This window comes from Phasianus colchicus, chromosome 1 (assembly GCF_987193195.1).
Source record: "Phasianus colchicus chromosome 1, bPhaCol1.hap1.1, whole genome shotgun sequence".
NCBI lineage: Eukaryota > Metazoa > Chordata > Aves > Galliformes > Phasianidae > Phasianus > Phasianus colchicus.
The window spans coordinates 116116635-116131291 of NC_143436.1; the positions used below are offsets into that span (position 1 = coordinate 116116635).

Genomic DNA, 14657 nt, shown 5'->3' on the forward strand with positions numbered 1-14657 from the left:
TCTTACAGAGGTGGGGTCCAACTGGTTGACCACTTCAAGGCTAACCAACAGTCAGCCCATGTTGCCGAGGACCTTGTCCAAATGTTTCTTGAACACTGACAGGCTTGGGGCTTCAACCACATTGATAGGAAGCCTTTCCCAGTGTTTAACCAGTTATACATTATAAATAAATTTCTCTTAATGTCCAGTCTGACCATTCCGTGACACAGCTTTGTGCTGTTCCCATGTGTCCTGCCATTGGCTCTTAGGAGCAGAGCATGGCACTTCCCTCTGCATCCTCTCCTCAGGGAGCTGCAGAGGGCAGTGAGGTCACCTCTCAGCCTCCTCCAGGCTGCACACACAGTGCCCTCAGACTTCTGTCACAGTACACATCTTCCTGCCCTGTTATGGGTTTTCGTACCCTCCTCTGGATGCTGTCAAAGACCCTAACATCCTTTCAGTATGGTGGAGCTGCACACAGTATTCAAGGTGAGGCTGCACCAGTGCCAAATGTAATAGGAAAATCATCTCTTTTATGATATGATATGGTATATTTATTATATGATATTTATTATAAAGTCGTTTGCTTCTTATTAGTAGAAACGTTTTTCCTAGTGATGCAGTTAGTAATTCACAGTTATTTGTAAGGCATCCTGACTTTGCATCCTCCTGATAACACCGGCCAATTTGGCAAGGCTTTGGTTCGAAGCAGCAGTATCCATTACGTCTTTTGCCTTGACTCAAATTTTGTGTTTATTGTATGTGAGTTTATTTTTACATTCCCACAAAACATTTTGGTGTTTAGTGTCCTATTTTTTAACCATAGTTCACTTGTAGCAGCAGCATTGTGCAATCATCTTGTCATTTGTAATGTCAACTCTGCAGACTTGCATTAACCTCGTTTTGCCATCGTCTTGATGTACTAACCTGCATATAGACCTGCACAGAAATAATTTAACATTCATCCTAGTGTGTGTAGTAATGTCTCATTAGACTTGAGCTAACAGAATTTTGTCATCATAATTTGCTGTCATAATAACCCAGTCTTCACAGATTTAATGTGACAGTTTTTTGCCACTGTAACTAAGGCTTTGAGCAATAGTCATGTGGGGGACTTAAGGTGAAATCAATGTAATTAAAACGTGGGCCCTTAACAGTCCTATATTTTAAACTGCTTGTCACATATCTTAAACAGTAATTAATCATGGTAGTGTTTAGCACTTGTTTAGCTTGTATATTCTTCATTATCTATGAGAAATTAAAAAAAAAAAAAAAAAAAAGTTCAATTATGAGTGACAGGCAGAACTGCTAATGAAATGTAGGTCTCCAGATTGCCTTTATACTCTTGTATCCATTGGACTGTTCTCCTTTATCAGCACAATTAATTTTGCCTGAGATGAATACAAATTTGAAATGTATGTGACAGGTTGTATTAACTAATCTGTAACTCTTGTTTAGGAGAGCTACAGAAACACTGAAGTGAGAGAGATTAGATTTCTTCTATTGCCAGGGTTGAGGTAGACTTAACGTACTTTTTTTAGAAAATTCAACTTACAGGGCAATGTTTTCTTGTATGTAAGCTAACTGATACTCTCACAATTTTCTCCTAATTTTGGAGGCAAGTTAGCTTTACCCAAATGAGGTCCTTCTCCTTGCTACATGCGAACAATAACAGAGCATTGTCAACTCTTCTCAATGGATAGCAGCAGCTGTGTACTTCTTTGCTTTGCCTCCCTTCCAGACTAAACACTGTAGTTCCTTCAGTTTTTCTTCACAAAGAAAACTTGACTGCTTGAATATCTGTGATGCTAAATGCTCTCTAATTTGTCCATGGCTTTCATAGTGTAGTGTCAGAATTGGCCACGGCTGAAACACTGACTGGAGCTCAGGGAGTACATGATGAGGTGACAGGAATACTGCTTAGGCAGCTGGAGTTTGAGTTGTGTTTCCCTACAGAAATCTGTGTTTATGTTAGCAGCAAACACATTTGCTATGCAAAGTGACCTTGAGTTGTTTTTAGCAGAGCTGATGCAGCTTGCCTGCAGACCTAGGTGAATTCTCTGTCTCCTTTGTATGGATTGCTGACTCTGGTTCACAGTTAACTCTCGATTCCTTATTGATATGCTTTGCAATCAGCTTGGAATTTTACACTCTGTTCCTTACATATTGTTTTTTTTTTTTTTTTAAGTACCTGCTTCCCTTCTGAACTAAATTTGGTTTTGTTTGCAGTTTGTTTTTAACTAGAGGAATTTCTTGTTTAATAATGGCAGATAGGCACCTAGACCATGTTTTCAAACATCTTCCAATCATCGTTCCTGTTTTTCTGCTTCAGTTCTTTCTTCTAACTGATTAGGGTTTGTAATTGTTTTCAACTTTGTTGAATTGACTTCTCATAACAAATAAATTGATATGCACATATGTATTTTACCATCACCAGCACTTGTTTGTGCATGTGCACTCGCTCTTTCAGTAATATCATCCATGCAAGTGCTTGCCCAGGAATTAGTGTTTCGCTTATTTACATGTGATGAAAGTAATAAACTCATTATTACTTTTATTTAAACAACTGTTCCTTGTAGACTCTGGGCATCAGTTTCTCTGCAGTGTAGATGAGGACATTGAATACAGACTTTCTGTGCGGGCAATGCAACACTTTCAGAATTGGGTGAATTCTCTGGTGACAGTGACAGGGCCCAAGGAAACGGCATGGAGCTGTGTCAGGGGAGGGGCAGCTGGTGGTCAGGGAAAGGGTCTGCACCAGAGGGTGGTGGGCATGGAACGGGTTGCACAGGGCTGTGGGCATGGCCCTAAGCTGCATGGCCCCAAGAGTTCAAGAAGCATTTGAATGATGCTTTCAGATAAAGGATGCTTTCAGATTTTGGATGGTCCTGTATGGAGCCAGGACTTGGACTCGATGGTCATTTCATCAAGTTTGGTCTCTTCCAACATGCAGTATTCTGTGGTTCGGAGCTACTTTGCAAACATAACTGTACTGAAAAGTTTATTGCTAAGTTAGAGTACATGGTGTGATTTGCTGTCTCAACTTTAGTCCCTTTGCTTGGAGTTTCTTTGGATTTCGAGAGAATAGGCTGAACAGGGGCAGTCTTACCTTGTCCTTGCATGGTTTGGACAGATAACCTTAGATGGGCCAAAAAAGCTCATGGAAAGCCATAGCCAGGCTCACTCCCCCAGAGAACGGTCTGAGGCAGTGGCCCGATTTACAGAATCACAGAATGGCCAGGGTGGAAGGGACCTCAAGGATCATGAATCTCCAACCCCCCTGCCACATGCAGGTTCACCATCCTCCACATTTAATACCAGATGAGGCTGCCCAGGGCCCCATCCAACCTGCCCTTGAACACCTCTGGGGACGGGGCATCCACAACCTCTCTAGGCAGCCTATTCCAGTACGTCACCACTTTCTCTGTAAATAATTAGATCCTCAAACACTCTGAAGGAAGATCCTATCTGTAGATTATGTGTGATGCTTATAGTGTTTGGGTACACTTAACACATCTAGAAAAAGGGATAATAGTTATAAGTTGTTCTCCTTTCTGGTCATTTGAACCTCTCTGGAGGGATAAACACTGAATTTTTTTGTAGCATAACTGAGTAATTCTATTTCTTCATTACTTCAACTCCTGCCATGTATATATTAGTAATTCAAATCCCTTTCTTCTCTTCTTTGTACTCTTAATATTAGTTTTTATATAATTCACTGTCCTTTCTTACATTTTCCTTTTGAGGATTGAGTGCATCTCACGAGTACTCTGATTCAACTGGCTTCTGTTTAGACTGATTTCACTTCTGCTGTGGTAGAAGTTTCTGAATGTCAGAGAGTTCACAGGGTTTGAGAATAAAGATCTACAGAGCAAAAGCATTCTGTATGGGGAAAGTGGAGGCAGCAAATCCAGCGGCTAATGGGACCTGGCCCTGAAGAGAGTTCCCATAAATGCAAAGTGCTGTTTGGTCTATGACTAGTATTTAGTCATAGAATAACTCAAGTTTAATTGAAGATTTGTAAAAGAGAATGATTTCTACTGTTTTTCTGAATGCTACTTTTGTTAAGCTAGTAAGAAATGTGCCCAGCCCTTTTTTGTTCTAGACGGTCTCCAAAAAGGGGATAAACTATATTCCACAGTGATACAGAATGAAGGAGATGGATTGGAAAGAGCACAAAAACAGTAATGAATTAGTATGCTGGTCCATATATTAAAGTATCGCCTCAAACAGAAGTGTTGCATGAAATAGAAATATATTGACTTAAAAAGTGGGTGTTTTTTAACAGCTATTTGCATATGAGAGGCCTTTGCCTTCCTTGTTATGTTACTACTAAATTTCAAGTTATACATCGGTTAATGTCTGCTAATCTAAAAAACAAAACCTACTGCTTCCTTCAGAATTTAGAGCAAAGGATTTTTTAATTTTTTGTCTTTTACTTTCTGGTCTACAGATCAAATAAGCATATGGAGAAAAGAAAAACATTGCAACCTGTACTAACAATCTCAACAGTATATTTCTTTTTGAAGTAAAAATAGATTGAGAAATGAAAGTAAGAAATTCTGCTTTGGTTACTCATGTTAGGAAGATTTTCTTTTTTCTTTTTTTCTTGCTGTTTTCATGGGAAAATCAGAAGTCCCATGTTTACTTCTGTTGTGATAAAGCTGTTGATTTTTTTTCTCTCTGTTGTTGACATGCAAGTAGTATTTTTTCACAGGAAGTGAATAATAAAAAGACTCAGAGCCAATATACCACCAGGGCAAAACCACACGCTGTGCATTAGCGCTTAAAAGATTCCCATCCCACTTCTCTCTTTGCATCAGTCCCATAGTCCCTAGAGCTAAGCACTTCCCACACAGATTGATGTGATAGATTTGCAAATACTGGCAAGAGCACAGAAGAGACTGTGTTGTGAGCTTAATGGTTGAATTGACTGACAGGCTTGTATTACTTTATTTTTTTTAGGTCAGTTTTGGCAAGGATTTGAAAACATGATAGAATAAAGGTTGAAATGTTTTCTGAAATTATAATCAAAATATCATGCCTTAGATTTATGCTGTAAGCACTGTGCCTGATGTTGAATTGGCAAAGAACATTCGCTGGTGGGATGTCTGAAAAGTCATGAGAGATTTGTAAATCAGTTCCATGTGGCATGCTACCTATTTGTTATTTTCTTCTTTTATCTCTTAACAGGAAAGGATATGTAGTTAGATGATATAAATGGCAGTATAATGTGTTGGGTGTTTTTGGTGTGTTTTTGTTGTTGTTGTTTTTGTTCTTGTTTTTTGCATTTATATTGCACTGAGATGGAAGATGAGTTAATCTGTGGAGGCTGTTATCATGAAGTTCTTATTTGATTTATTTATGTTTAACTGGGGACCTGTCCTCCTATGTAAGTTATTCCGACAACTGTAATATCTTAATATTTCTTGAATCAGACCCCAAATTTCCCATTTCTATCCAATGTCTACTAAATCCATCCTCCTAAATAATCCCTGGTCAGCCAGTTTATTGTTAGGCTTTGTTTTCAAATTGTTACTGGGTTCTTCTGAATTGTCTCCAGTTTTGCATTCCTGTCATGCTCTTGCTATTAGAAAGGAATTATTTTCGACTTTATCAACACATGGGTTTTGAAAGGACTTCTCAAGCAGCAAAATAAACAGCCTCTCTTAAGTGTTAATGGACAGCAGAAAATCACCCTAATCATTATTGCAGAGCAGATGATTTTCTTTCGTTTAACCCATAACTGGTTGTGAAAGAAGAAGACAGCATTAAAATAGAGCTGCAGCTGTCTTTTTTTTTTTCTTCTTTTTTTTTTTTTTTTTTTTTTTTTAAGTATGACTCTTTATCGTTCCAGATTTTCTAGATTGCCTACCCTCTCTGTGGGTTTGAGACTTGCTCCTTTCCACAGCTGTAGCCCAGGCATTGCAATCTCGGAGCACTCAGCAGTAGTGCTGCTGGTCAGAACCTGCTCCTGACAGCACCATACTAGAAGGAATGGCACGACAGGCAGCCTCTGATCCCGGCATTGATTGGGCATACAGAAATTATCTGACAGAGATCTACAGCAAGGCTGTGGCTTGCTTTCTGTTTTTGAAGACGGATCGAGCTTTTAATACCAGTTCAGGCAAAAAACCAACAGCTACAACTGTTTACAAGGAAAGTTGGTGTGTCAAAATCGTAAACTCAGTTCCAGGTTACATTATAAGTGTATGCCGTGTTCGCCAGCGGGGACTGGCAGATGCAGTATCAAACATCTGTTCAGTAGAGTTGAAGTTTCTGTGTATAAACCAGTGCTGAAAGTAATCTTTAATTTTTAAGAGCTTCTCAATTTTGTGTAACAGCCCTCTCCTCAAAAACAAAACAAGACAAAACAAAACAAAAAAACACCCACCACAAAACAAAACAAAAATCACAACTGAAAAAAACAGAAGGTTTGAATACTGACTTTTGCTATCCCCAAACAAATCTGTGGCCCAACAAATATTGACTTTTTTCATCACTTGAGTGATGAAGTTTCAGTAGCAGGAGGGGAATATTTCTGGGCTGAAAATACACCTCCGTGGTCAGCTGGGGCTCTCTTGAGCTGCTGTATGCTCCCAGCAAAAAGGAAGCAAAACTGGGTTTCCTGCATATGAGGGATTGTTTGGCATGTCAGCTATTTTAAGTATTGTCACCAGCCACTTCTTTGAGCCGTGTTTTAGAAGAAAGTATGAAGTAATGTTTCCTGCAAAGCCTGGTCTGATGTTCTCTGGTGGTCTCAAATACAGCATCAGAGAAGATGAATATTCTGTGTGAATTCAGTGGGCCACAACTGGAATTAAGTATGAGGCAGACTGCAGAGCTCTGTCAAGAATAGGGCCCTCTAGTCATATTCAGAAACAGAGCGTTAGCTACCTGGAAAGTTTTGAATAGAAAGTCTGTCACCTTGGAAGATTGAATTGGATAGGAGTCAGGAGGATCACAGTTCCAGCACTAGGGATCTACTCTCGAGATGGCTTTCACTTTTGGTCATGAAGTGCATACGTTCCTGGGCCTCAGTTATTATCAGTATGTGTTATCAAGGGTGACTGTGAATATTTTAGAAGAACTTTTGCACAATAAGCAGTTCCTTTCCTGAGTTTGCTTGGTTCACTTCTCCCTGAAATAATCAAAATGCTGCTGCTGTCACAGAGTGCTCTGCTTCGCTCCAGATTATTTTCTACATCAGTTCATGACTTGCAGTTCCTGTGGACTACAAATTAATCCTTAGGAGTCTGTTGACATGTACTGTACATCCAGGTTCTCCAGCATATTAATTTGACTACTGATGTAGAAAATACCAGTGGCCGTAAAGGTATATTATGCAGTTCATTTTTGTGTTTATTTTTATGTATAATCCAGGATTTTACTTATTTAAATGTGTAATCACCGTTAGGACACTTTAGGCTTGAAAGCAGAGTAATGTATTGGCAATATATTTTTAAGGATGATTTTTTAAATAATATAAAAAAAAAAAAGAGAGAAAATAAAGTATGTTCTTTCAAATGAAGCTCTGAATTAATAATGATTCCTTATGGCTATATATACTGTATAAAGTGTATATATATATATATACACTAGAAAGTAGCCATATAAAAGTCTGGGCTTGAGTCTAGAGCTGCAGTCCCATTCTAAAGTGGATGCCTGCTTTTCCTTTTCCATAAAAACTAAGGAGGCCTTGGGCTGATGCAGGGGAAGGGGCAAGCCACGGTCCCACCTTTTTGGGATATGCAGCTTTTGGGATTTGGAAATTAAAGAATATTTCCGTGCACTCCCCTCTTTCTTCTGCTACTTATTCCTGGGCTGTGTCTAGCAGCAGTACTGCGTGGTTTTGTTGGGAGTGGAAAGGTCAAATGTAAGTCAGTAGTATTTTTTTTCTCCAAGCTGGTACAGGCTTATCACAACCTGTGTTTGTATTTACACAGTTTGGGAACAAAACTGTTTTCTTTTTTTTTCTTTTTTTTCTTTTTTTTTTTTTCCTTTCTCCCTCTGCTCAGCAGAGTGCTTGGAATCCCAGAAGTCTGGGCTGGGACAGAGTGGCTGAACGCCAGAGAGCTGCCACCCCTCTCCTAAACAGGGAGCCGTCAGTCTGGGGATGGACAGTGGGTCAGTGGCAGTGGAGGGGGAAATCTCCTACACTGGAGACTCAAGGCAGCTGGGCAAAGGGATCAGTAAATATCTTCACTCCACTCTGTTGCATTACACACTCTTCAGAAACCCGCAACGTTTAATTTAAATCCATTACACATGCCACCCTAGAAGCAGAGCCTTATATGTAGAGTGCATGGGCTGTCCTATTATGGGAAATCAACTTCGTTTTGAGGGAAGCACGGAGCATTGCTTCTGCGCAAGTCCTGGAATTTGAAACATGTAGGGGCCTCCAAAGAGCAGGGCACGAGTTACGGTGCCGGCTGGGTGGCAGCGAGGATCCCCGGCTCTCCCTGCCCAGCACGGACCCTGCTGGCTGCATCCCACCGAGGCTCCCGCTGCGTGCTGCCCTGCGAACTTGCCGGGGTTTAGGTGGGAACACACACGGCTGTCAATCTGCAGGGACGAGCCTCATTCGAAAGCGACTGAAGCAGCAAAGTGGGAATATACTTTGCCAAGAAGCGTTTTACTGTTGTTTTCTTTTCCTCTGTTTTGTGGAGAGATTTCATGTCTGCTCACGTGCTTTGGTATGAGGAAGTGGAAGATGATTGTAAGTACCAACAGCCTGATGTGATTGATCACAACGTTCGCTCTGACAGAGCGGAGTAGTCCTACGCAACCCACTAACTGCATGCATTTTTAAATGTTTACTTTCAGAGCCTGAAGGAGAGCACCGGGAGGGGGGGAAATAAAGAGAATTTTTTGGTCTCTGTTAGGGGGATAAATCCTGTTCACTGTATATAAAAGAAGTCTTCCAAAAATAGTACTCAATTCTCCTCAGAATACAAATAATACATTTCTTCCTGAGGTTTTCCACTTGTTGAAGAGTGGGGTTAAGAAAACCTATTTAGAAAACAGATCAATATAGCTGAAAAAAAAGTGTCATTGGACTAACAGTTTGGCAACACATCAAAGGTGTAATCAGCTGCTTTGAACTTTAATGTCATACGCCATTTCCCTGCCTCATGCTAACTTAGGCTGTAAGGGATCTCTCTTGTCACCAAGCTGTCTGGTGGCAGCCGAGCGAGGGGGTGGCAGCTGAGCTCTCCCATACACTTCCCAGAAAAGAGCAGGCGTGTTTTCCAGACGTGTGCTTGTTTCTTAGTTTAAAGCTGTCCTTTATGTGCATCAGGAGAAAAATTGAGGATGCCGAGAGTAAAGAGAATGAAGGGAGCCTAGAGGAAAAGAATGAGAGAGCATTTTAAAATCCATCTACCACATGCCCAGACTATCTTTCTTCTCCCTCCCCAGTCCAGGCTTCCCAAAACAGATTGTGCTGAAAAAAATCCAAACTGTCAATATTGTCCAGACTTAATCTGCAGTCTCCACCCTCTGCTTTATAGTCTATTTTCGCTCTTCCACTTTTAGAGTAGCAACAGAATTCCTGCTTCTCTTTTATTTTTCTGAGGCCAAGGAATATGTACACGCTGTCATTTTCCCCCATAGCATATGATGAGCTGTATCCCCCTCCCTTCTGATGGTGCTTCTTGAAAATAGGAGTAGATTTTGTGCCTTTGAAGCTAAAAACAGAAAATGCCAATGTGCAAGTATGATCTTATACCATAGTTTATGTTCTCTTTTTCAAGATGAAATCAAATTGCATTTTCTTGGTGAGAATTACTGTAAATAAGTCTTAAGTCAGCCTTGTGCAGAGGCTCAGCAGTGGTTGCACTCTTTTCTTGTTGGACGCAGTCTGACAGTTCAAGAAGGGATAGAATTCTGAATTCTAGAATTCAGCATCGCCATCTATTAAATAATGAGGCTTCTCATTATTCTGAAAATACCCTGTACTCCCAAGTTGGACTTGAGAGTAAGAGGTGTTATGGGAATTCCTTAAGGAATTTTACTCCTTTTGGGCAACAGAGCACACTCTAGAACCAGCTACATGGTGCCTAGCCTTTTCACCTGCCATCTTTTGAGAGGAATGAGGAAAATTTGTTACCTTCCTTTTTCCGTCAACTGTCTCTTCAGGACAGTCAAAACATCAGTCCAACTGCTCAGCCTCCAGGAGGAGAGGGAGCAGCAAGGGAACTAGGTGGGTGCTCACTAAGTAAGGCAGAAAGATCTTTGCTGCTTTGCACAGAAGTTAAAATTGCACTCTAAAGATGTAGTAGGTGAAAGACAGAAAAAAAATAGCTGCGTTAGAGCTTTTGAAAAATATGAATAGCAAACCAGATTTGCATCTAGCAGATGAATAGCATTCATGACAAGAGCCATTAAATCACTTGCTAAATCGTGTCACATAACTACGTTTGTATCTTAAATGAAAGGGAGCTGTCCTAGCGCTTCTTGGGAATTATTTAGCTGAAAAGATTTCCTCACCTGTATCCTGACTCTTTTAAAGGGCAAGACATTTTTCTCAATAAAATTTGGTATCATGTTGTGAAGGTTTTTTATAGTTGCTTTTCAATTAAGAAAAGAAAGCCCTTATCTGCACTGTGTTACAAATGTGTCCAAAATAATCCTCTCAAATTTTCCCACAGCCTTCAACTCAGGATAGGCCACTTCTCCCACCTGTTCCCCGTGCTTGATTTGCTTCTTTCTTGGTACTGGGACAAAAACTTGTTGCTTTTAGAGATGAGAGTGGTCACTTATATCTCAGCTTTGCTTTTTTAAATCCATCCTTTTTCTTATTTTAAAGTCTTCTCTCAAACCCTGTCTGCCTCTGCCTCTGCCCTTTTCTCGTCTCTCTGCCCACGCTGTAGCAGTAAAGGCAGGTTCTCTGTCTCCTGTTTGCTCTTACTTCTGATAAGAATGACCTTTCACAAACATTCACCACCTTGAGCTTCGTTTCTTTCTTGAGCCCTTCCATGAACTGAACAGTGCAGCCTGAGTTAGAGTGGAGAATGCTTTGTGCCATCTTTTCTACAGATTCATTGACAATGACCCCCAAAGAATAAAGCAACAGAGAAATGAGATACTGTCAATTTCACTTGGTTTTAATTAAGATGAGATTACTGTAAACTTTATCTCAGAAGCCACCCTCCCTGGGGTATTCAGTATTGTATGTGATATTTCTTTCTCTGGCAGATACAAGCCTCTTTGTGTCCTTAATCTGAAATGGAACCAAACTCTTCACACAGGCATCCTCTTTTTCTGCATGGATTTGCACAAAGTGGTGACTAAAAATAGAATTAATAATCAAACCAGGGCCAGTACAGAAAAGAAATGAAACCTGCCTGAAATGTGGTGACTAGAAGGGCTCTTGCCAGTTATGGTGTTAATATAGCAAGGGTCCATCTAGATTTGGGTTTTAGCTCAGGTCAGCAGTGTGCTTCTGAAGTAAATTATCCAATGTCTCTGCTTACCACTGTGTGCTGGTAGCTGTCCCAGAGCGCACAGGCAGCATCTCTTTGGGAGGAAACCAAAATAGAAGATGCTCTCTGAGAGCTCAGCCAATGGACACCAAATTCAGAATGATGTTGCGAGGCACTACGCCCCAGGTTAGTGCTAGGTTGTCAGCACCAGTTGCTTCATCCTGCCGAGACCCTTTCTGTTGGGCCATGCAATGTTCCAGGGCTGGAGATGACTCAGTGAGATGGGAAGAGGATGGCTGCAAATCTCCTCAGATAATGTATTGAGGAAAGTACTGCTGGTGAAGCCTCTTCCCAGCCTATGCTGTCCTGGCTTCTCAGACCTAAAGTCATCTGCTTGTCCCTGGTCCCCAGCATCATTGCTGACCCCACCTCACACCAGGGCAGTGTGATGCAAGTGAAGCTGAAAGTCCTGTGAAAATGTATCTTTTTTCTTTTTGCTATTTCTATTTTTTATTTTTATTTTCTTAACGGAAAAAGATTCAATTATGTTGCTAGTAGAATATAATTTACTGTATAGTTGCTGATCACATGAAGTTATTTATAACTGAAAAGGTAAAATATTTGAGAAAAGAAACAAACACAAAGCACATTAACCCTTAAATAATACTGTGAAATTATCTGAGCCTGAGATTTGTCCAAAGGCATAAGCTTTTTTACGTGATCACCTGAGGGACAGGATTAAGCTCATCTATCTTCGTCATGGATTACTGATAGACAAAATCACATTCAACTGGATTGTGAACCGAGCAGCCTTGATTTGAAAAGACTGATGTTGATTTTCACAGTACATTTTCAATTAAATGTTACCCAAAAGCTAAATCATCATTTAGGAGGATAACCACTGTACTGTATTATAGCTTACCACTGAAAGGACTCCTCAATAAATTTAGCAGAACTCCATAGCATCACAGTGCTGTCGAGGAGAACGCACTTGCAATAATACTGGATCACTGGCAGGGGAGGTAGAACAGTATGGGGAATTTTAAATAATTTTGCCTTATCAAAGCCTGAGCTTTGTGGAGAGAAGAAATGATGGTTAGCAGACTGTGGCTTTGCAGAGAGACTTGCCAGCTGGGCTGTACCAGAGAACGTGCTTGTTCATCTTCCCAGGAAAACATGTGGAGCAGATAAGATGTTTGTTTTGGTTCGCGGTACTCATTGCAGATACTACAAAGCCTTGCACTCTGTGCTTCTTGCTATATCTCATTTGCAACAGATTGGAAAAGATTTTAATGATGTGTTTTGAAGGATAGATAGTCTGAATTTTAAGAAAGTCATATTCTTCCTTTGTTCTGATTGCAAGTTCTGTTTTAATCTATGGGCGTTATTTAGAGCATGAAGCTTATTTCTAGGAGGTTTCCTGGTGCTTGCTTTCTTGGTTTTGTAAATAATCTAAATCTGTAAGATTAATATTTTATCATTTGCTTGCAGTCTTTCATTCCTAAAGGGAAAATGTTGTTTGCAAATGTTGCAAGCATGTGTAGAAGAAAGTCAGATTAATGCAAAAGGGTATGTCCTTATAATTTTGGATATATACTTTCATCAATATATGTTACATGACAGCAATTAAGATAGCACATTTCTTAAAGATATTTTTAAAGGATGATTATCTTAACAGATAAATTAGAATAATTCTAGTCATAAAAATGATAGGTGTGAAAGTTTCCTCATAGAAAAAAATTACATAAATATTCTAGTCCTTAGGGTGGTTTTGTTTTCTGCAGTATTTTTCTATGATACATACCAATGGCTTGGAGATTCCTTTTAAAAAACAAACAAAATAAACAAAGACTAATATATGCTGCTTGTAGCTTGAAATTCTGCTGTGTGTAGAGATACGACCTAAATGAAGACTCCGATGAGGAACCCATTTTTCTTACCCTACCTTTTCTAAAAAATTTTGGGAGACCCCTAAGGACCCATGGGACAAGAGCCATCTGAGTCAAAGTTCCAGCTGGACTCATCAAATCCTCTGTGCCTGCTTCTTTTGACCGTATAATTTCTCTTGATGTTGGTAAGGCTTGAGAAAGTAATCTTAAAAAGAAGGCAGGCTGGTATTTCCTTGAAGCATACACTGGATGAGATATATGGCACTGTCCTGATGGAAGACACCAAATACATGTTTCCTGCACAGTGTGGAGGCTGCCATCCCATGTGAGATGTCAGGGTTGACAGCATGTGACTGTGGGTCCATGGTGCCCGCCTGGGGCCTTGCCGCATCTAAAATGGGCGCCCGCCACCTCTGGCTGAGTGCCTGTGTGCACACACACTTGTAAGGGAAATTAGCCACGCGTAAGGCTTTTAATTTTGTGTAGTGCAGGGAATTGGAGGAATTTAAAGGGTGATTGGAATTTGACATTTCTGCCTCTTTATTCTGAAAGATACTTTGATTAAAGTGCTGGAAGGCTCGACTAATGGAGGCGTTGCTGCTATTTCAGATATACTGGGTATGTGATTTGAAGGCAAGCCAAATCACAATGAGATGGAATAATGATGTCCTTGGTTTATTTTTTTCCTTGGCACATTCAGGTTTTGATTGGATTCTGAGCAAGGCAACAGTTTTTTTTCCCAGAAAACTGTGCTGGTCCTTGGGGGCTTGCAGCCTGCTATCAAAGCGCAGGCCTTTTCTCGTTAAGGTCATGGGTTGCAGTCACAGGAGATGAGGAGAAAAACTAATGGGGTGGGGGGAGGGAGAGGGGAGGAAAAAAGGAATATTTCCTTACTGGACTTAATCAGATACAAGATTCTTACATTTCTCTAATAAACAGTCCTACAGCAGCAAGACTTGTGATTATGTTGACCTAGTAGCTGATGGCATATGCTTCAAAAGTCCTGTGGAAAACTCCAGTTTCCATCTGTTCTACCTCCAACCCTATTCCACACCTTGCAATGCACATGTATTTCAGTAGTTTATGTTTTTCTTGCATTTAAAAAAAAATTTTGCATGTTCCTTATAAAAGACTGTTCATGAATTATTTTCTCACTGAACAAAGCTCACAGCTTCCCAGCTCTTGCTGAGTTGTTGGAAAAAAATATTATTTTTTTCTAATTCCATTCCATTTCTTTTTTTTAAGATTGGTAACATCATATAGTCAGGCTCTTTTGAGGTGTTAGACTACACCTTCTGAAGTGTCTGGACAGAGGACACTAAATAATCTGGTAGAATCCAGGAGACAATCTGTCATAAATGAG

At 40.2% G+C, this 14657-nt stretch overlaps 1 protein-coding gene across 12 annotated transcripts in view; it reads left to right on the forward strand.

Annotated features, from left to right (window-relative positions):
• The window catches only part of DMD (dystrophin), a 1153352-nt gene that overhangs the window by 161409 nt on the left and 977286 nt on the right, over positions 1 to 14657 (forward strand). The window contains exon 1 of one of the 12 annotated variants that reach the window (XM_090124016.1): positions 8359 to 8698. The exons of the other annotated variants lie outside the window; for them this stretch is intronic. Coding sequence (XP_089980142.1) covers positions 8656 to 8698 — 43 coding nt within the window. The 5' untranslated portion in view covers positions 8359 to 8655. Of the gene's footprint in view, positions 1 to 8358; positions 8699 to 14657 lie in introns of those variants that run through there. 12 annotated transcript variants of the gene reach the window in all.